At 37.7% G+C, this 23,862-nt stretch overlaps 1 protein-coding gene across 2 annotated transcripts; it reads left to right on the forward strand.

Moving 5' to 3' along the window:
* The first annotated feature begins 14,453 nt into the window (after nt 1–14,453).
* On the forward strand, nt 14,454–16,025 carry LOC119522792 (heterogeneous nuclear ribonucleoprotein A3-like). Of its 2 annotated transcripts, XM_037821435.1 has the most exons (2): nt 14,454–14,502; nt 14,569–16,025. In XM_037821435.1, exons 1-2 carry the CDS (start codon nt 14,497–14,499, stop codon nt 15,631–15,633), a joined length of 1,071 nt encoding a protein of 356 aa, XP_037677363.1. In that variant the 5' UTR covers nt 14,454–14,496; the 3' UTR covers nt 15,634–16,025. The 2 variants fall into 2 exon arrangements, with proteins under 2 accessions (XP_037677363.1, XP_037677362.1); XM_037821434.1 differs by having other exon boundaries at nt 14,460–16,025.
* The last annotated feature ends 7,837 nt before the right edge of the window (nt 16,026–23,862 follow it).

The raw sequence follows: 23,862 nt of genomic DNA on the forward strand, positions 1-23,862 counted from the left end.
TGATCCTAGCTCTTATATTTAGGCCTTTAATCTATTTTGAGTTAATGTTTGTATATGGTGTGAGATAGGGGTTCTCTTTCATTATTTTGAATATGAATATCCTATCTTCCTGGCACCATTTTTGAAGAGATTGTTCATTCCAGTTAAGCAGACTTGGCAGCCTTGTCAAAAATCACTGGACCATAGATGTGAGGGTCTATTTTTGAATTCTCAATTTGATATCATTGATCAATGTATCTATCTTTAAGCCTATGCCTGTGCCATGCTTCTTTGACCACTGAAGTTTTCTATTATCTTTAAAGTCAGGAAGTGTGTGTCCTCCAATTTTGTTCTTCTTTCTCAGGAAGATTTTTGCTATTTGGGGCCCCTTCTAAATAAATCTGATGCTTATTTTTTCCATTTCTGCAAAGTACACTTTTGGAATTTTGATTGGGATTGTGTTGAATCTGTAAATCAATTTAGGTAGAATTGACATCTTAATCACATTTATTATCTCAACCCATGATCATGAACTGACCTTCCATTTATTTTGGTCTTCTTTGATTTCTTTTAGCAATGTTTTGTAGTTTTCTGTATACAGGACTTTTACATCCTTGGTTAAATTTATTCCTAGATATTTGATTCTTTTATTTGCTATTGTAAATAGAATTTTTTCTTGATTTCCTCCTCAGATTGCTCATTACTAATGTATAGAAATGTCACTGATTTATGCATGTTATCTTGTATCTCACCACTTTGTTGAACTTGTTTATCAGCTCTAGTAGTTTGTTGTAGATTGTTTGATACTTTCTAAATATAGTATCATGTCATCTGCAAATAATGAAAGTTTTTCTTCTTTCTTTCCAATTAGGATTCCTTTTATTTCTTTCTTTGCCTAGTTTCTCTAGCTAGAACTTCTAGCACAATGTTGAAAAACAATAGTGGCAGTGGGCATCCTTGTTTTGTTCCAATTCTTTCATCAATTGTAATAAAGGTACCATACCAATGCTAAGCATCAATAATGGGGGGGGAGGGGGTTTTCAAGAAGGCAGAGTAGGGAGCTCAAGGATTTAGTTTGTCCTCCAGGGCAGTTTAGATAAATAGCCAGGAACTGCAGGAAACAACTGTTTGGGCACCCTAGAGTCCAGAAGAACACCATACACCATCCAGGGAAGACCAGAAGGAAGAGACTGATATACTGCAGTGAAGATCTGTGAATAGATCTCTCCACACTGCTGAGGCTGGTGCTCAATCCCCACCAGCATGGTAGGCTGCCTCAGGAGCCTCTCCCTGGCTGGAAAAAGAAGCCCTATTCCCCAAGTATGGGGAGTGGGAGGACATGACTGGGCACTGATTGCAGCTTTTGATTAGCAAATTCAGATTGCTGTGTTTCCACTCAGAGAATAACTAAATTTACAACCCACCCAGGACAGAAAGCAGCCAGAAGCCTCTGTTTCAGCCCCACTCCCAACAGGGCTGATTGAGAATGCAGTAACTTCTTGGGGTTGTGGGGAAGAGTTTGCTGAAGCGTGGCTCTTCCCCAAGGAAATGGGGGCAAGGTTGAGCTCTGACTGTGACTTTTGATTAGCAAATTCAGAGTGCTGGATTCCAGTCCCAGAAAGGTACAGATTCAACCCACAAAGAATGGAAAGTATCCAAAAGCCTCCATTTCAACACCACCCTCAGAAGAAACAGAAGTGGCACTGATAGAAAGAAACAGTAACTTCTCAAGGTGGCAGGGAGCAGTTTGCTAAAGGGTGGCACTTGCCAATGAAAAGGGAGGGGGCATGACCCAACACAGTTTGTGTCTATTGATTAAAGAATTCAGGTCACAGGGTCTATGATATGAACAACAGTTTCAACCTGCCCTGGCCAAAAGTGGCTGGCAACCTTGGTTTCAACTTTGCCCCTGGCAAGGGCAGAGTCAGGTGACAATTAAAAGCACAGTACCACCTTTGGATTACAGAGAACAGTTGCTTGAGGAGTGCCATCAACTAGGTACCTCAGGAAAACAGTTTCAGAGAGCCATCATAGAGAAGATTAGCATCCTTATGTGTCTCTTCCCCAGGGCACTTTGGAAGTGATCTACACCCCCTTTGTGGTCCTTGGACTTGTTTTCATTGGGAAAAACTGACTTGGGAAGGTCCTCTTGGGGGGGGGGGTGGTTTGCTCCTCCCAAAATAAGCCCTCCAGGAAAAGGCAGCTAGAAGTAATGAAAGGCATGTTAAAAACATAGAGAGGTAAATCAAAACAAACAGAACAGATCAACATTCCTGGAGGACAGAAGAAAGGAAGCTTTCTCCTGGGGATGAAACAATTGCACAAATAGTGCATTCTCAAAAATCATTCCATATATATATATATAAGGCAAGAATCATATGAACAAGAATTGAAAAAAATCTGATCAGTTAAACATGAACTATTCTAAAGGTCTAAAATAAGTTGAACCAAGTGTCAAAAAGGAGTTTTAGCACAAAGCCAATCAATAAGAAAACCCTAGGCAAGAGTGAGAAATTGACCTCCAGAGTAAACTCATTAAGAAAATCAGAAACTTAGACAACTGCAAAAAATTACAAGCAAATCTAGAAAACAGGAAGATATGGCCTAGTCAAAGGAACAAATTAAAACTTCAGAGGAGACATAATTTGAAACAACTAATCAATTATCTTCAAACATATTTAAATCAATTCAAGGGGATAAAGGAAAATATGGCAAAAGAGATAAAGGATATTAAGAAGACAGTGGGTGAGCATAAAGAATTTGAAAGCATGCAAAAATTATAACAGAACTTATGAGAATTAAAGACACAATAAAAGAGATAAAAAATACACTAGAGGCATACAACAGCAGATTTGAACAGGCAGAAGAAAGGATCAGTGAATAGAGGATTGGATGAGGATTGGACCTCCAAGATCATACAGTCAGATGAACAGAGAGAGAGAAAATAATGGAAAACATGGAACAGTATCTGAGGGAGTTGAATGACAGCATAGGATTCACAAATATATGCATCATGGGTGTCTCAGAGGGAGAAGGAAGCAGGAAAGGGGCAGAAAGAACATTTGAGGAAATAATGGCCAAACATTTCCAAGCTCTTTTGAAAGACATAAAGGTACATGTCCAAGAAACACAGCATACTACAAACAAAATATGTCCTAATAGACCTACTCCAAGAGACATACTCATCAGAATGCCAAATGCCAATGATAAAGAGAGAATTCTGAAAGCAGCAAGAGAAGATACATCACATACAAGGGACATACAATAAGACTAAGTTCTGTGTTCTCATCAGAAATGATAGAGGCAAGAAACATAGGGGACTGGTGGTTTGATGGATTGAGCCCTCTACCACAGGATTTGCCCTTGGGAAGACTGTTGCTGCAAAGGAGAGGCTAGGCCTCCCTATAATTGTGCCTAAGAGCCTCCTCCAGAACGCCTCTTTGTTGCTCAGATGTGGCCCTCTCTCTCTAGCTAAGCCAACTTGAAAGGTGAAATCACTGCCCTCCCCGCTACATGGGATCAGACACCCAGGGGAGTGAATCTCCCTGGCAACATGGAATATGACTCCCGGGGAGGAATCTAGACCCAACATCGTGGGACGGAGAACATCTTCTTGACCAAAAGGGGGATGTGAAAGGAAATGAAATAAGCTTCAGTGGCAGAGAGATTCCAAAAGGAGCTGAGAGGTCACTCTGGTGGGCACTCTTACGCACACTTTAGACAACCCTTTTTAGGTTCTAATAAATTGGGGTAGCTGGTGGTGGACACCTAAAACTATCAAACTACAACCCAGAACCCATGAATCTTGAAGACAATTGTATAAAAATGTGGCTTATGAGGGGGGACAGTGGGACTGGGGGGGCCATGGGGATCACACTCCCCTTTGTCTAGTTCATGGATGGATGAGTGGAAAGATGGGGGAAGGAAACAAACAAACAGACAAGGGCACCCAGTGTTCTTTTTTACTTTACTTGCTCTTTTTCACTTTAATTATTATTCTGGTTATTTTTGTGTGTGTGGTAAGGAGGGTGTCGAGGATTGATTTTGGTGATGAATGTACAACTATGTAATGGTACTGTGAACAATCGAATGTAAGATTTGTTTTGTATGACTGCGTGGTATGTGAATATATCTCAATAAAATGAATATTAAAAAAAAATAAATATCAAAAAAAAAAAAAAAAAAAAAAAAAGAAATGATTGGTATGACATGTTTAAGGTACTGAAAGAGAAAAACTGCCAGCCTAGAATTTTTATCCAGCAAACTGTCCTTCAAAAATGATGGAAAGTTTAAAATGTTCAGAGATAAACAGAAACTCAGAGGGTTTATTAAGAGATTTGCCCTATAAGAAATACTGAAGAGAGTAGTACAGGCTGAAAGGAAAAGATGGAAGAGAGAGGCCTGGAAAAGAGTATAGAAATGAAGATTATCAGTAAGGGTAACTAAAATGGCAAAAAAGTAAAAAGAAGATATGACATATAAAAGCCAAAGGATGAAATGGTTGAAGTAAATACAGCCTTTACAGTAATAACATTGAAAGTTATTGGAACAAACTCCCCAATCAAAAGACACAGATTGGCAGAATGGATAATGAAGTATGATCCATCTATATGCTGTCTACAAGAGACTTACCTTATACCCAAGGACACAAATAGATTGAAAATGAAAGATATTCCATGCATAATAACCAGAAAAGAGCTTGGGTAACTATATTCATATCAGACAAGATAGACTTTAAAGAAAAACTGTTAAAAGAGACAAAGAAGGATATTATATATTAATAAAAGGGGCAATCTACCAAGAAGAAATAACAATCATGAATATTTGTGCACCTAACCAGGGTACCCCAACATACATGAGTCAAACTCTGGCAACATTGAAGGGATAAATAGACGCCTCTGCAAAAAATAGTTGGAGCCTTCAGTACACCACTCATTAATAGATAGAACATATAGACAAAGGATTAATAAGGAATCAGAGAACTTGAATAATGTGATAAATTAACTAGACCTGACAAACATATACAGAACATTGCACCCCAAAACATTAGGATATGCATTCTTCTCAAGGGCTCCTGGATCATTCTCCAAGATAGACCACATGTTTGGTCACAAAAAGAGCCTTAATAAATTTTAAAAGATTGAAATTATACAGAGCATATTCTCTGACCATAACAAAATGAAGCTGGAAATCAATAACAGACAGAGATGTGGAAAATTCACCAATATATGGAGGTTAAACAACACACTCTTAAACAGTCAGTGGGTCAAAGAAGAAATCAGAAGAGAAATCAGTAAATATCTCAAGATGAATGAAAATAAAAACACAACATATCCAAACTTATGAAATGCAGTGAAGGCAGTGTTGAGAGGAAAATTCATAACTCTATATGCTCACATTAAAAAAAGAAAGAGGAATAAAACATAAAAATGATAAAAACATAAAACTGTGAAAATAATAAGAAAAAAGGAAGAGGTAGAAAATAATGTAAATGTACTAAAATTAGTAAATAAAAAAGGACTACATTGATAGTTAGAAATTGTTGGAAGAGAGAAAAATGAAATAGTTTAAGTACTTAAATACTTGTACTTTAAAACAGATCAAAATAAAAAAGATAACTTAAGATTATACTTAACAATGATTTGAAGAGAAGTATGTATAATAAATAAGAACAAAAAATAACTCTTATATTCCAGGCTTCATTAGCTTGTACCAAAAGAATCCTTTCTGTACCTAAATTATGATTTCATGAACCCCTCATGCAATTTCCCACCTTGAAAAACCTCCTATATGACTATTATGTACTTCATAATGAATCCTTCTAGAATGTCTGTTTATACTCCCTGTCTTGACATTAAATGGCTGCCTATTTGGCTGTTGACCCTTATAAATTGCTGCTCTCTCTCTCTCTCTCTCTTTTAAATTCAGTTTTATTGAGATATATTCACATATCAGTCATCCATGGTGTACAATCAACTGTTCACAGTACCATCATATGGTTGTGCATTCATCACCTTAATCTGTTTTTGAGCATTTTCCTTATACCAGAAAGAATCAGAATCAGAATAAAAAATAAAAATAAAAAAGAACACCCAAATCATCCCCCCCATCCCACCCTATTTTTCATTTAGTTTTTGTCCCCATTTATCTGCTCATCCATCCATACACTGGATAAAGGGAGTGTGATCCACAAGGTTTTCACAATCACACTGTCACCCCTTGTAATCTACATTGTTATACAATCATCTTCAAGAGTCAGGCTACTGGGTTGGAGTTTGGTAGTTTCAGGTATTTACTTCTAGCTATTCCAATACATTAAAACCTAAGAAATGTTATCTATATAGTGTGTAAGAATGTCCACCAGAGTGACCCCTTGACTCCATACAAAATCTCTCAGCCACTGAAACTTTATTTCATTTCATTTTGCATCCCCCTTTTGGTCAAGAAGATGTTCTCAATCCCACAATGCTGGGTCCAGATTCATCCCCAGGAGTCATATCCTGTGTTGCCAGGGAGATTTACACCCCTGGGAGTCAGGTCCAACATAGTGGGGAGGGCAGTGAGATCACCTGCCAAGGTGGCTTAGTTAGAGAGAGAGAGGGCCACATCTGAACAACAAAGAGGCAATCAGGGGAGACTCAGAGGCACTAAATTGCTGCTCTCTTAGTTTCAGCTCTGCACCAAAGTTAACTATCAAATGTGCTCTTCTTCACCAGAATCTGGGGAGGGATACAACTTTCTCCTTGGATAAGAATTACCTTCTCATAGGGTTTTTGAGTATTCAGTGTGAAAATGCCCATAGCAAGCACTCAATAAATGTTAGTAACAGTTAAATCTGTCCCTGGTCTTTGTTAGCATGGCCCTTATGGTAGACTGTATTGTTGTTACCATTTACTCACTTCCCCTGTAGTAGAATTAGACATCCCCACCTTTGGCCATGTGACTTGTAGTGTTTCCCTGTGGAGGAGTCTATTCCCTGCCTTCTTGACTTAGAGATTGGCCATGTGACTTCCTTTGGTCAATGAAATGTGAGGGAAGTGTTGTATCGCACATCTAAGATGAACCTTTAAAAGACTGAAATAGGGGCTGTTCCTTTAAACAAGGTCCCAGAATGAGAAGGCACAATTTTCAGAGCTAGAGCTGACTCACAGCAACTGACACAGAATATGAGGGAAAAAATAAAGATTGGTTGCTAAGCCAATATGATTTTGGTTTTTATTTTGTTTATTTTTGCCTTGGCATAACATCAAACAAGCTGATTGATACAGTCTCCTATTTTCAATTCCTAGTACTTGATTGTCCTACTTTTTCACTCTTATGTTTTTATTCCTTGTTATATTTACTTTGTCTTAGACTATGACATCTAAATCTATGAATCTATGTTTTCCCAAGTGTGGAATACTTACTACTGGTGGGAAACAGGCATACAATAGATGATTAATAAGGAGAAAGTTAATCTCTTTTCAATGTTTGTTCAGTTTTATGATTATATTAATAAGAAATTGTTAGTTTGGTGCAAGTTTTTCTTTATTAACTCTAACAGTTGCTAATATCCCTTTAAAAGAAAGATATGTGTGGTATTCAACCTAAAAACCTAGGAATAACAACAGTGTCTAGCTGGAATTGAAGAATATTCTTTATATTGTATTTATTTAAGGTCACCATTTAAGTCTTAGTATACCAGGGCTGTTATGACAAATACCACAGACTGGTTGGCTTAAACCATAGAAATTTATTGTCTCACAGTTTTGCAGGCTAGAAGTCCAACATCAAAGTTTGACTAAGGCATGGTTTTTCTGGATTCTGTAGCATTCTGGTGGGGGCTTGCCAACAATCTTTGGAGTTTGTTGGCTTGTAAATGCATCTCTGTCTCCATGATGTGATGATATATGTCTCCTTCTCTGGAATCCATTGACTGCATCTGAATTTCCTCTTCGTATAAGGACTTCAGCCACATTGGATTAAAGGCCATCTTGATTCAATTTGGCCTTATTTAAATAGGATCTTCAAAGATCCTATTTAGAAATGAGTCCACACCCACAGGACCAGGGATTAGGACTTGAGCATATCTTTGTGGGAGTCATGATTCAATCTACCACAGTCTATTAATAACAAGTGATATTGGTTTGCCATTTACAATATAGCTCTGTTTCTAAATAAATGCATTTATATAAGTAAAGAAATTAGGAGATTTAATTAAAATGTCCTGTGGTGAAGTTTGGGAGACTCTGGCCTATCTCATCTTTCTTTCTTCCTTAGTACTGGAAATGTACCCATCTGGATATGTATACCTCCTAGGGTCTGTTTGTTTTCATGTCTATTTCATGACTCATTCATAGGTTTATACCCTTTACCTCCTGTCCGGTACAAGTTCCTGAACCTGAGGCTTTAAAAATGTAACTATTGCATCTAATTTTAAAGTTTCATGGAAACAACAAATCCATGTACCTTCCTGTAGACTTATTTTCAAAGAATACATACTGCTCTAATTTTGTTGCTGCTTCCAGTATATACAGAGCAGCTAAAAACCACTAGGACCAATTTTACTTTGACCCCTTCTCAGCTTTGTTATACAGTCCACTACTCAAAGCTGAGCCTTGTGTCCCATGTGTAAAAGGGATCTATTGCTTCTAGTAATAGCATTTCCTTTCCCCTTATTAATGATCCCAATTATCTTAAAGGCTTTGGGGAACCAACTGCTACAAACTGCTAACTTGATTGAATTATTTACAATAATTCATAGTTGTTTTCCTTAGAGAAAGCTTCAACTATAGAGTCCTATTAATGTTTATCAGAGAGCTAAACTGCTTTTCCTATAATATGTATTTTTTCTTATTTAATATAAATGTCTTTGTTATAGCATGTTACTCAGTTTCCCAAGGCAATTAAGTTCATTTGAAATTAATCCATTTTTGCCCCACTTTAAAAAATAGTAAAATAAAGATTTGCTTTATACTAGTTAATGTGCTGGGACACTATCAGCAGCTGGCAGAGTCTTGGGGGAGGGGCAGTGGCATCATGAGTAGTGTTGGACCAAGGGCTACTGAGTTGCTTAGGACCAGGCAGCAACTAGTTACATCTAGCAAGCCTGGAAATGAGGTTACACTGAAGTCTTCCTCTTTCTGTTGCTAGAAATAATATCACTAGAGTTGCCTAAATTTGATGAGATTCTTCCACAGATACACTAACAGAGAAACAGAGAGTAGTTTTGATATTACTGGCACTCTCTGGCTAATAGCAGCAACTAAACCTTGATACCACATTGCCCTATACTTCTATGAGATGGGTAGTTCTTGAACTCTGGTGAATACTGTAGGCTTTCTGAGTTGGGTTTACCTCCAATAAATGCTAATTAGGCATCTAGTACTTGTGATTTCCTAGCTTACTGTTTACATGGTGCTTTATTTTTTCAAAGCACTTTACTCATCCAAAATAATCATAATCATAATGCTACGATTTATTGAGCATTTACTATGCTCCAGGCATTTTTACATGGTCATTCAGTCAATAATTATTGAGTTTCTGCTATGTTCTATGCATTTTCCTGGGCACTGGTGGCACATCAGTGAATGAGGTAAGATACTTCACCTACTGGAAATAACAATCTACTGGGGTAGACAAAGTTAACACACAGTGATAATCAATTAGCAGGATAAATGTTACAGATCATGTAATGTAGGATATGCAGAATGCAGAGACTTGTGGTGAGATTGCTAATACAGAGAGGGTAATCATGGAAGACTTCTCTGATAAGGTAATATTTGAGCAAAGAACTACTTTTCACTTACCACATCACAGACCAGTATGTTTCAGAGATGCTGGCCTCCTTGCTGTTCCTTGAGTACAACCTCACCATTTCCTCTGCCTGGAATGTTCTTCTTTTGGTTATTTACACCACTCCTTCTCTTTCTTCATTCAAAGAAGTAAAATAAAAGGAATAGGTGACTGGTTGAGTGTGGGAATTCAGAAAGTGGGAAGAATGAAAGATGAGATGCATAGTTTGCTCTTGGGCAACTAGGTAAATGATGAAATAAAGATCATATCATGGGAAAGAGCAAGTTTGATGAGAAAGATGATAAGATCCACTTTGAACAAACAAATGCATGTGTCTGAAAATGAAGGAAGAGATCTAGGTTGGCAATATATATTCTTTGGGTATTTTTAAAACAAATTTATTTATAATTAGTTAAATAAAGAATTGATCTATGTTTAAAATACTAACATTTGAAACTATTCCAATTTTATTTTTTGCTACTTTGTTTTAAAACAGATTAACTGAGTTAAAAATAATCCCAGAGATAGACATGTTTAATTTACATTTCTTTTCCTGAAAAACTTTATAGTCTTTCTTAGGAAAACAACAACAACAAAAAAGAAGAATGAATAAAAAGCTTAGGAAGACTATTACTGGCTGGATATGCCTTTAAGTGACCCTCAGTGTCTGTTCTGGTTTGCTAATGCTGCCATTAAGCAAAACACCAGAAATGGATTGGCTTTTATAAAGGGGGTTTATTTGGTTACAAAGTTACAGTCCTAAGGCCATAAAGTGTCCAAGGTAAGGGGGTACCTTCACTGAAGGATGGCCAATGGTGTCCATAAAATCTCTGTTAGCTGGGAAGGCATGTGGCTGGCATCTGCTCCAGAGATCTGGTTTCAAAATGGCTTTCTCTCAGGACATTCCTCTCTAGGCTGCAGCTACTCAAAAATGTCACTCTTAGTTGCTCTAGGGGTGTTTATCCTCTCTTAGCTTCTCTGGAGCAAAAGTCTGCTTTCAAAGGCCATCTCCAAAATGTCTCTGTAAGCTGCAGCTCCTCTCTCAGCTCCTGTGTGTTCTTCAAAGTGTCCCTCTTGGCTGTGGCAAGCTTGCTCCTTCTGTCTGAGCTTTTATAGGGCTCCAGTGAACTAATCAAGGCCCATGCTGAATGAGCAGGGCCATACTTCCACAGAAATTATCTACAGAGTTATCACCTACAGTTGGGTGGTCACATCTCCATGGAAACACTCAATCAAAGAATTACAATCTAATCAACACTAAAACATCTGCCCACACAAGATTGCATCAAAGACAATGGTGTTTTGGGAGACATAATACATTCAATCTGGCAGTGTCTAATCATCTTCCATTTTTATCAACTTTGGTTTGCTTTCATTTCTATTTAATCTGTTCAAACGGTTGAGCATTTTACAATGAAAGATGAAAATATTCTCAGCTGCTTCCTACAACTCTTTGCAATAGAAAAGTAGAATATCTTGGAGATATTCCTTTTCAGATTGCCTTTTAAATTGGTTTTAGAAAGATTTGCAGCATAGAGCCGAATTGGGGAAAAGCAGGTGTGTGTGTGTATCCATGTGTGTGGGGGGGGCATTATAACATATCACACACATATACATAGATGTATAAATGAAGAGCTAATATAAATATCTCCACTGACTATAAATTTTATTTCCATAGTTATTTTAATTAAATTTTATTGAGATATATTCATGTACCATGTAATCATCCAAAGTATACAATTGTTCAGAGTATCATAATATAATTGTGCATCCGTCACCACAATCAATTTTTTTAACATTTTCATTACTCCAAAAAATAAGTATAAGTATAAAAATAAAAATAAAAGTAAAAAGAACTCCCAAAATATCTCATACTTCTTTCCCACACCCTATTATTCATTTAGTTTTTGCCCCCCCCCCTTTTTCTCTACTCATCTGTCCATACACTGAATAAGGGGAATGTGAGCCTCAAGGTTTTCTCAATCACACAGTCACACCATATAAGCTATGTAGTTACATGATTGTCTTCAAGAATCAAGGATACTGGATTGCACCTCAACAATTTCAGGTATTTCTTTCTAGTTGTTCTAATACACTAAAAACTAAAAAAGGGTATCTATATAATGCATAAAAGTAACCTCCAGAATGACCTCTTGACTCCATTTGAAATCTCTCAGCCACTGAAACTTTATTTTGGTTCATTTCTCTTCCCCCTTTTGGTCTAGAAGGTTTTCTCAATCCTACAATGCTAGGTCCAGGCTCATCCCTGGGAGTCAAGGCCCACATTGAGGGAAGGGCAATGAGTTTACCTGCACTGTTGGCTTAGTAAGAGAGGCCACATCTGAGCAATGAAAGAGTTTCTCTGGGGGTGACTCTTAGGCACAATTATAAGTAAGCTTAGCTTCTCCTTTGCAGTAACAAGCATCATAAGGGCAAGCCCTAAGATAAAGGGCTTGACCAACTAACCTGGCAGTCCCAAATGCTTGCAAGAATATCAGGAATTCCCCAAGTGGGGAAATTTAATATTTCCACATTTTCCCCCGGTATCACAAGGGGGCTTTGCCAATACTTTCTGTTCTCTGCCCAAACTACTCTGGGATGTTTCAGGCAAACCTGTACAAACCAACCAGATCTCACCCCCTTTTCAAGGTTCCATGTAATTATGGTGTTTGAATAAATTGACCACAAAAGTTAAATTATACAGCATGCTACAGAAAATATAGATTTTCCACTAACTAAACATTTCTTCCTTTCGTCTCATACAGAATTTGAAATTTTAAAACAGTCAATATCATTGAGCTTCCCTTGTATGTGATGCTTTTCTCTTGCTGCTTTCAGAATTCTCTCTTTGTCTTTGACATTTGATAATTTGATTACTAAATGTCTTGGAGTAGGTCTACTCAGATCTATTCTGTTTGGGATATGTTGTGCTTCTTGGATCTGTAATTTTATGTCTTTCATAAGAGATGGGATATTTTCAGTGATTATTTCCTCCATTATTCTTTCTGCCCCTTTTCCCTTCCCTTCTCCTTCTGGAAAACCCATGGCATGTATTTTCATGCACGTATGTTGTCTTTTAATTCCTGAGACATTGCTCATATTTTTTCATTCTTTTCCCTATCTGTTCTTTTGTGTGTAGGAGTTCAGATGTCATGTCCTCTAGTTCATGAATCCTTTCTTCTGCCTCTTCAAATCTGCTGTTGCATGTCTCCATTTTGTTTTTCATCTCTTCTATTGTGCCTTTCATTTCCATAAGTTCTGCCAATTGTTTTTTCAGACTTTTGAGTTCTTCCTAATGTTTGCCCAATGTCTTCTTTTTATCCTTCATCTCTTTTACCATATCTTCCCTCAACTCATTGATTTGATTTTTGAATAGATTTAGCATATTTGTTTGAAGATCTTTAATTAGTTGTTTCAACTCCTGTATCTCATTTGAGTTGTAAGTTTGTTCCTTTGACTGGGCCAAATCTTCCTTTTCCTAGTGTGATTAGTAATTTTTTGTTGTTTGGGCATCTGGTTTCCTTGACTACCCCAATCAGATTTTCCCAGACCAGGTGGGCCCAGGTCTCAGGAGGAGAGTGTAATAAGTATCAGGTTTCCCTGAGGATAAGACCCAGAAAATTTCACATTTCCTGTGAGGCCTCTAGACTCTTCTTTTACTATCCTGCACAGCAGGTGGTGCTTGACAGCCTGCAGCATCCCATCAGTGTAAATAGCTGTGGTGCCTTTAATTCTCAGAAAACCCTGTCCCTTCCAGGGACAAGGGTCTCAGAAGCTAAGCTTAAGCTTTTGTGTTTTTTTTTTCCCAAGCCCTAGGGTCTGAGTTCTCTGAGGGAGGGCAACCACTTGATCTGCACCCACCCCCCCTTTTCTTAGGGAAGATAAGTTCTTTAGGGAATTTTCTCCTTCACTTGACTTCTTCCTTTTTCTCTCTGTCTTAACTCAACCCTTGCCTGGGTCAGCACTGACAACTGAAAATGCCTGAGGCTTTCTCTAATGAGCTACTTAGAATGAGATGAATAAAGGAAAAAAGAAATAAATCCTCTTTTCAGAGCCAGTCCCTAGACCCCCAGTTCACCAGTCAAAACTGGAGTTGGTACCCAGTTCTATATGCCCATTTTCTTGGGACACAGTCCTTTTCCAGTATTCTGACCTCAGCTGACTCCAAAAGCCTCTGTTTTTATTTATGTATGTATTTTTTTCATCAGCCCCACTTCCTCTCTGTCAGGAGAAACCTCAAGTTTCCTTTGCTGCTTGCTTGGGTTTATCTGTGTTAGTAACTTGCATTCAATAGTCCAAATTTATTAATGAAAACTGCAGTTGGAGCTTGACTGAGCTACCTTCCCTTCCTCCTAGTAGACTGCTTCTTTTTCCCACAGGGGAGTGTTCCAACTCAGCCTGCCATGCCACTGGGGGAGGGATGTGAGCTCCTCAGTTTGGGGAGCTTTACTTACAGTTCTATGCTGTGATTTCAGCCATTCCACCCATTCCAGACTGGTGTACAATATGTGTCATGTCACAGAAGTCCTCCAAACAGTTGTTCCAGGTTATTTACTAGTTGTTCCTGGCTATTTGTTAGCTGCTCTAGGGGACTAACCAAATTCCACACCTCCCTACACAGCCATCTTGCCCTGCCTCCCTGTTTGGGCTTTGAATGAAAGAATGAGTTATAGATTTTGGAGTTAAGAACTCATAGATGGCCCATATTGAACCCGAGTTGGAGGAGGCGAGTCCGGTCTCAAAATGGAGGTAAAACCGCCGCCCGGTCGCCCCCAGCCCGACTCCGGCCGCCGCCGCCGCCGCCGGGGGGAGGAGGGCCATGATCCAAAGGAACCAGAACAGTTGAGAAAACTGTTTATTGGTGGTTTGAGCTTTGAAACTACGGATGATAGTTTAAGAGAACATTTTGAAAAATGGGGCACACTCACAGATTGTGTGGTGATGAGAGACCCCCAAACAAAACGTTACAGAGGCTTTGGTTTTGTGACTTACTCTTGTGTGGAGGAGGTGGATGCAGCAATGTGTGCTCGACCACACAAGGTTGATGGGCGTGTAGTGGAACCAAAGAGAGCTGTTTCTAGAGAGGATTCTGTAAAGCCTGGTGCCCATCTAACAGTGAAGAAAATTTTTGTTGGTGGTATTAAAGAAGATACAGAAGAATATAATTTGAGAGACTACTTTGAAAAGTATGGCAAGATTGAAACCATAGAAGTTATGGAAGACAGGCAGAGTGGAAAAAAGAGAGGATTTGCTTTTGTAACTTTTGATGATCATGATACAGTTGATAAAATTGTTGTTCAGAAATACCACACTATTAATGGGCATAATTGTGAAGTGAAAAAGGCCCTTTCTAAACAAGAGATGCAGTCTGCTGGATCACAAAGAGGTCGTGGAGGTGGATCTGGCAACTTTATGGGCCGTGGAGGGAACTTTGGAGGTGGTGGGGGGAACTTTGGCCGTGGTGGAAACTTTGGTGGAAGAGGAGGCTATGGTGGAGGTGGCAGCAGAGGTAGTTATGGAGGAGGTGATGGTGGTTATAATGGATTTGGAGGTGATGGTGGCAACTATGGCGGTGGTCCTGGTTATAGTAGTAGAGGGGGCTATGGTGGTGGACCAGGATATGGAAACCAAGGTGGTGGATATGGTGGTGGTGGTGGAGGAGGATATGATGGTTACAATGAAGGAGGAAATTTTGGCGGCGGTAACTATGGTGGTGGTGGGAACTATAACGATTTTGGAAATTATAGTGGACAACAGCAGTCAAATTATGGACCCATGAAAGGGGGCAGTTTTGGTGGTGGAAGAAGCTCGGGCAGTCCCTATGGTGGTGGTTATGGATCTGGTGGTGGAAGTGGTGGATATGGTAGCAGAAGGTTCTAAAAACTCAACAGAAAATGGCTACAGTTCTTAGCAGGAGAGAGAGCGAGGAGTTGTCAGGAAAGCTGCAGGTTACTTTGAGACAGTCGTCCCAAATGCATTAGAGGAACTGTAAAAATCTGCCACAGAAGGAACGATGATCCATAGTCAGAAAAGTTACTGCAGCTTAAACAGGAAACCCTTCTTGTTCAGGACTGTCATAGCCACAGTTTGCAAAAAGTGCAGCTATTGATTAATGCAATGTAGTGTCAATTAGATGTACATTCCTGAGGTCTTTTATCTGTTGTAGCTTTGTCTTTTTCTTTTTCTTTTCATTACATCAGGTATATTGCCCTGTAAATTGTGGTAGTGGTACCAGGAATAAAAAATTAAGGAATTTTTAACTTTTCAAAAAAAAAAAAAAAAAAAAAAAAAAGAACTCATAGATGATAACGGTCAACCACAGGACTGAGTAAGAGCACACTGGGAGAGTGTGAACAATGACAAGGGAAGAGGTCCTAGAACAGAGTAATGAAAAACAGCAAACTTTAAGGTTTGGATAAGGAAAGATGAGCCCTCAAGGGATACTATACTCAAAGGATAGCCATTGAGAGATATGTGGAAATCCAGGAGAACACAGAGACATAGAAGCCAGCAGATTGAGCTCTTCAAAAGTAGGAGGTGATCATTTGGCATATCTAGGTGAAGCTTATGTAGGAGTAACCTCCAGAATAGCCTCTTGACTCTATTTGAATTCTCTTAGCCACTGAAATCTTATTTTGTTTCCTTTCTTTTCCTCTTTTTGGTCAAAAAGGCACTCTTGAAAGTGTGGAACTGTTACCCATAATATTCTTTGAAATTTGCTAACTATTTGTTAAATTGCTCTTGAAAAGTTATCACTTCTATGTATATATGTTATATTCTATAATAAAAAATATGATTTTAAAAAATGAAGTGGGATGTGAGCAAGAGTGAGAAGAGCTGCCAAGGGGTCAAACAAGATTAGAACTGAGAATCCATTGGACTTATCAATGAAGAAGTAGGTGATAAATGAGGGACAGGTTTAATTTAGTGGTGGGTATAGAAGACAGATTGCTGTGGGCATTGGAATAAGTGGGAGGATAGGGACTGGAAAATGTGAATTCAGACAACTCTTTCAAGAAATGTGGATATAAAGAAGTGGTGAGAGATAGAGTGGTAATGGTAGCTGAACTGGAACTTTATCTTATTTGAGTCTCACAAAACACTATGAGTTAGGCTTAGGCATTCACATTCTTCTCATTTTATAGTTGAATGTCAGATGGTTAAAAACTTTCCCAGGACCATATATTTAGTAAAGGGAGGGAGTAAAATTTGAAGCCAACTTTTCTCTGTCTAAAGTTCTTTCTACTCTAGTATTTGTTCCCAGTTATAGTAAGCTGTGGGCCTTTTCCAGAGTAAAACACAAAAGGTGACTATAACAAAGTTAATTGTTGATAGTTTTGGTTCTTCCTTCAGCTAAATAGATAGTAAGAAAATGGACGATAGTAATAAAAGAGAAAGTGCTGCCTACTTTTTGGAGTTGCTATAAATATTCTTCAGATGTCAAAATAAAAGTAGACCAGAATTTTTGTCACAATTAATTTTGGTAACAGAACGTATATAAAAATACATGTATTGACTTGGGTTTTTGGTCAGCTCTGACATGCATTTTTCCTTGAGGTAAATATTGATCCAAGATAAGACCAATATTTACCTCACAGTTCAATACATTGTGTGACTGCCTTCAACACAAGTCAATATCTGCTTAATGTCTGAAACTTGCTTGTTATCAGTGTTTTTGAAACTTCCCTATAGCCCCAAGGAAGTTTGCAGATTTGTAATGTTCTGAATCCCTATATATTCTGTCAATCTATCAATGATAGAGCTGTATAATATGACTGTTTCTAGCATACTGCTATACAAACAGTTCCTTAAGTTCTTAGATGGCTTAATGAGAAAAGATGGTTGAGCAGAAGTTATGAATGGCAAGAGTTTTCTTGGGGACAGTGGGTTAAAGGGGATGATTTAGGGGAAATTTGAGGCAGAGTCTGTTTTGGAATTCAATCCATGTCCACAACTGTTTTATGAATCAGAAGTTTACCTACCTAAATTTTTCAGAGTTGCCTGTGTCTGAACACCCCTTATTTATAGATAAAAGAACAGTAGATGATCTCTACTAATTCCATCATCAGCTATGATTGTCTATTTTTAGTTTTTTTTCTAGCTTAGAATAGTCTTTGGCATCTCCTCATAGGAACTCCTTTAGCTGACTTCATTGGATATTGAATAAGTCTAGCTATGCCCAAGCCTGGACTCCATTTTGTTTAGATCCCTTCATACAGTGTGCTATATGAGTTAATAATGAAAAACTGCTATGTATAAAACCCGCAACTTTGACTGAGGTCATGTCTGTCATTCAAACTATAATAATTTTGCCTTTTCATTCTTTGGAATAGACCTAGCTGAAGTTATGCAGAACAGAACAGTTACCATTCTTACCCACAAGCTGAATAGTGGAACATAATAGGGGATTAATACCCAAGGTTAGTCAAAACGGTTTTGGGTATTATGAACAGTAAATTTTCATATTGTAAAAAGAATATAGAGATACAGAGATGGTACAGAAAAGTATATTAAAGAATTTAAAAGGAACACAAAATTGGTTCTACAAGGAAAGTTTAAAGGGATTCAAGTTACTTAGCCTCCCAAAAAGAAGCCAAAGGCATGAAAAGTGTGATCTTAAAGTATATATGGTGACTATATGATGAGGCCACTGAGCAGTTTTTCTGTCTGTCATTGGAAAACTGAATAAGAGAAAATTGTGTTAAAATAGGGAGCAGTGTTTGGAAAGTAATTACTCTAGAAATAGATTTCAGAGTTTGGGGCATCAAAGTACTATATAGCTAAAATCTTGAAAATCATGATATTGGGTAAGAGAGTATAGAAAGAGAAACAATAGGAGTACAAAATAAACTGTGAGGAAACACATACACATATGGGTTGAGAGGAAGAATTAAAGTCAATGTGGTCAAATATAGAGGAAGAAGACAGTACAATGCAGTATCATCAAAAGAGAAAGTTTTTATTGAGTACTTACCTGTGTGTCAAGCACACTTCAAAGTACTTACCATGTATTGTCTCATTTAATCCTGAGACAACCATGAGTTGGGTACTATTATTACCTCCTTTTTACAGAAAAGGAAACTGAGGCATGGAGAGTTCAGTGACTGACTCAAGGTCACAGCACTCTGAAGTGGAAGATTCAGGATTCAAATCCAGACAATCTGGCTCCATTGCCCCAGTTTTTTTTACATCTCTACCATTCCTTTAAGTATAAAGTTTCAAGTGGTAGAGGAGTAGGCAAATGGCATATTCTGGAAAAGAGGACAAAAAGGACAAGGATTGATAACAGCATTTGGTGTTTGGGAGATGACAGATAACATCTGAGAGAGCAGTGAGGAAGGAAGCTAGGCATTCATGAGGGAATGTGTTAACAGGGAGTGGAAGCAGCAAATATAGATGGCATTGAAGAGAAAAAGAAAGATATCAGTAACTTGAGGGAATGGCAGTGAGAGGGATGTTGCTATTATTTAAGGGTAGAGGAAACAAATATCTTTTTATTTATCTTTGCGTAAATGATAATATTCTTACCATTAACATAATTTATTGAGAAAATTGAGGCTACATGTTATGTGTTCCCTCAAGTTCTTCCTCTTCCTCTCAAAATATGTCTGTACCTGTGTATAATTTCAGTGGATCTGTTTTTTTTTTTTTTTTTATCTTCATTTTATTGAGATATATTCATATACCACGCAGTCATACAAAACAAATCGTACATTCGATTGTTCACAGTACCATTACATAGTTGTACATTCATCACCCAAATCAATCCCTGACACCTTCATTAGCACACACACAAGAATAACAAGAATAATAATTAGAGTGAAAAAGAGCAATTGAAGTAAAAAAGAACACTGGGTACCTTTGTCTATTTGTTTCCTTCCCCTATTTTTCTACTCATCCATCCATAAACTAGACGAAGTGGAGTGTGGTCCTTATGGCTTTCCCAATCCCATTGTCACCCCTCATAAGCTACATTTTTATACAAATGTCTTCGAGATTCATGGGTTCTGGGTTGTAGTTTGATAGTTTCAGGTATCTACCACCAGCTACCCCAATTCTTTAGAACCTAAAAAGGGTTGTCTAAAGTGTGCGTAAGAGTGCCCACCAGAGTGACCTCTCGGCTCCTTTTGGATTCTCTCTGCCACTGAAGCTTATTTCATTTCCTTTCACATCCCCCTTTTGGTCAAGAAGATGTTCTCCGTCCCACGATGCCAGGTCTACATTCCTCCCCGGGAGTCATATTCCACGTTGCCAGGGAGATTCACTCCCCTGGGTGTCTGATCCCACGTAGGGGGGAGGGCAGTGATTTCACCTTTCAAGTTGGCTTAGCTAGAGAGACAGGGCCACATCTGAGCAACAAAGAGGCATTCGGGAGGAGGCTCTTAGGCACAACCATAGGGAGGCCTAGCCTCTCCTTTGCAGCAACCGTCTTCCCAAGGGTAAAACCTGTGGTAGAGGGCCCAACCCATCAAACCACCAGTCCCCTATGTCTGTGGTCATGTTAGCAACCATGGAGGTGGGGTAGGCGAATACCCCTGCATTCTCCACAGGCTCCTCAAGGGGGCACTACATCTTTTTTTTTTTCCTTGTTTTTTTTTTTTTTTAACTTTCCCTTCTTTTTTAAATCAACTGTATGAAAAAAAAGTTAAAAAGAAAACAAACATACAATAAAAGAACATTTCAAAGAGACCATAACAAGGGAGTAAGAAAAAGACAACTAACCTAAGATAACTGCTTAACTTCCAACATGTTCCTACTTTACCCCAAGAAAGTTACCTAATATAGCAACATTTCTGTGAACTTGCTCCTACTATATCCATCAGAAATTAACAGACCATAGTCATTCCTGGGCATCCCCAGAACATTAAATAGCTTATCTGTTCTTCTTGGATTATTGTTCCCCCTTCCTTAATTGCTCTCTATTGCTAGTTCCCCTACATTCTACATTATAAACAATTTGTTTTACATTTTTCAAAGTTCACATTAGTGGTAGCATATAATATTTCTCTTTTTGTGCCTGGCTTATTTCGCTTAGCATTATGTCCTCAAGGTTCATCCATGTTGTCATATGTTTCACGAGATCGTTCCTTCTTACTGCTGCGTAGTATTCCATCGTGTGTATATACCACATTTTATTTATCCACTCATCTGTTGAAGGACATTTGGGTTGTTTCCATCTTTTGGCAATTGTGAATAATGCTGCTATGAACATTGGCGTGCAGATATCTGTTCGTGTCACTGCTTTCCGATCTTCCGGGTATATACCGAGAAGTGCAATCGCTGGATCGAATGGTAACTCTATATCTAGTTTTCTAAGGAAGTGCCAGACTGACTTCCAGAGTGGCTGAACCGTTATACAGTCCCACCAACAGTGAATAAGAGTTCCAATTTCTAGTGGATCTGTTTTTACAGTTTACTTTCTCACCATCTGTTAGCCCAGATTCAGAAAGAGAGGAAGATGGATTATATAGTTTCTTTGTAATTGGGGATAAAACAGGTTTAGAAGGACAAAGTCATTCTTGTCACAGGTCTTATGACAGAGGTATTACATTCATGAGCAATTTAAAAATAAAACAATTTAAATTTTACTCTATTGATTCAATCAAGTGGCTGTTTTTATTAATTGATGACTATATATAGGTTATGTTTATATATATGGTTTATTGTTTATTCACCAATATTATTTCTCCATCAATTGGCAGACCTCATTTCAGTTGCAAATTTTAAAACTATATGCACAGGAAATGATGTGTTGGAACAACAATAAAAACATAAACTTTTACATTACCTCTGCAACCTATTGCCTCTATGACTTGTGCAAGTCACTTAACCTCTCTAAAATCCAGTTTCCTGTTTGTAATATGAGCATAAAAATACTACTTGTGAGGATGTGTAATTAAAGGAGTTAATGTATGTTGCAGATTTCATTAACAGCCCCAATTTTTTACTGCTTCCTGTATCTATCCCCTTTGCCCATGAATTTACAGTTTCTCCTACTAAAAAAGCAGAGTATATATTTCCACAGCCTTCACTTGGGTTTGGCCATATGCTTTGCTTTGGTCAATGGAATGTTGGAGGATACAACGTGATTAAATGATGTAAAGCTCTTGCACTGTTCATCTTGCTCTCTTGTTTCTTTGTCATGACCATGAGAAGAATATTTCTGGACTACAATGTTTGTCCTTGGAGAAGGATGAGACATTGGAGCAGAACAAGACTAAGTTAGCTTTGCCTAGTCTAGGTCAGACAACTGCCAGCCAGACTGACACCAGATCTATGAGCAAGACCAGCTGAGATTAAAAAACAAAACAAAACAAAACAAAAACCTACCCTGCTGAGCCCAGCTTCCATCTACCAATGATTTACTGACCCACAGACCTACAAGAATGAATAATTATTGTTTTAAGCAACTGAATTTTGAGATGGTTTCACAACATTTTTGTGGTGGTAACTACATTTGTCAGAGATTTAGCATAGTACTTGGCACATGATTTGTGTTTAATAAATGTTAGTTGCCTTACTCTTTTTGTGGAAAAATGCAATAAATATTTTATGCATTTCACTCACAATGTAAAAACATGCAGTTATTAAGAAACATTTGGATGACTGAATGTTTCTGTTTGGTGACATGCAGACACCACTTTTGCAATAAGCAGTGTAATAACAAATCTTTCACAAAGAGTTCTCTTAGATTTTTGCATATTGATTGTATTCTTCCCATGCAAGTGTAACTTCCTCCCATTAAAGCTAATATGAATTATGTTTGTGCATTGAAAGGAAAATACATTCCATGAATATTAGACTAATGAATTAATTTATGAACTCAAAGTCTTATTTTTTATCAACTTCCCACTCATCACCTTATATGTTTTTCATATTGTAGTAAATGCAAAGGGAAACATTTAGAGGTATTCAGTTGCTTGTCTACAGAGATCACCTCATGGATTGAATCTGAGTTTTATAATACTGCCTTAAGATTACATGTGTATTGAGAAAGTATCTTAAAAATTAAGCTTGACCACTCATTTGCTGTTACAAATATCTATACCTTTTAATTTCAATTCATTGCCATCAAAGTTTCCTTTGATTATTGTAATCATCCATTTATCAACTGTCTCTTCAATATCCTCATTGATACTGTTAACCACTTGCCATATTCTATTAAAACTTATTTATTTCTTTGTTAATGTACAACATGTTAAATGCAAGCAATTGAAACTGCTTTGCTGAGAAGCCTGCATGCCCCCTTAAATCAATAGCACATATAGTGCTTTACTAGTCATTTGTTTCTATTTGGAATTTTTTATTTAGAGGAGGTGGACATGAATTGTAAGTTATGTGGAAGGGAACAGAATGAATTCCTGTTATTTATAAGTTCTTACTTCCTCACATATTACTTAAATCAGAAGCTTGATCTTTACACACATAATGAAAGACATGTCACTATAGGAAAAACCCTTTCTAAAAGGATTGCAAGGTGTATATGGTATTGTATGGTATATATGAAGGGGATAATATTTGGGTAAGGTAGAAAATTTTTTGTCTATTTGAGAGCAACTTACAAGTATTTAAAGGAAGTTAAATAGATATTAAATAGATATTAGAATATGAGAGTGGGGAGAGAAGATAAAAATAGGAGGAATTAATAGCTTCTATCCAACCCATCCCCTAATATACAGGTATTTTTTGTTTCTATTTATTCCAATTACAAGGAAGCTTAATTTAATACAGACGGTGATTTTGTATCAGATCCACTTCCCTTCCATCTACTCCAAGACCTTACTCCATTAATTATTTTCTCTTTCACCTGTAGCCTCAACCTCTTAGGGTCTTTCCATTAGAGACATAAATATGATCAAATATGTCCCTTTAAAAATATCTTCTTTTGAACCTGAATCACCTTTTGTCTAGAGTCACTTTTCTTTCACTTCACATACAAGACTTTAGGAAGAATATTTTTGCAGTTTTTTTTTTATTTCCTCACCTCCAATCCAAGCCATTCCAACTTGTGTACCGCTTCTGTCAACTGCTGAAATATCTCTGGAAAAATGAATTAATGACTTCTAAATTGGTAATTTCAATTTCAGTCCCTCTATTACTTTATCATTT

Source organism: Choloepus didactylus, chromosome X, assembly GCF_015220235.1.
Source record: "Choloepus didactylus isolate mChoDid1 chromosome X, mChoDid1.pri, whole genome shotgun sequence".
NCBI classification, from domain to species: Eukaryota; Metazoa; Chordata; class Mammalia; order Pilosa; family Megalonychidae; genus Choloepus; species Choloepus didactylus.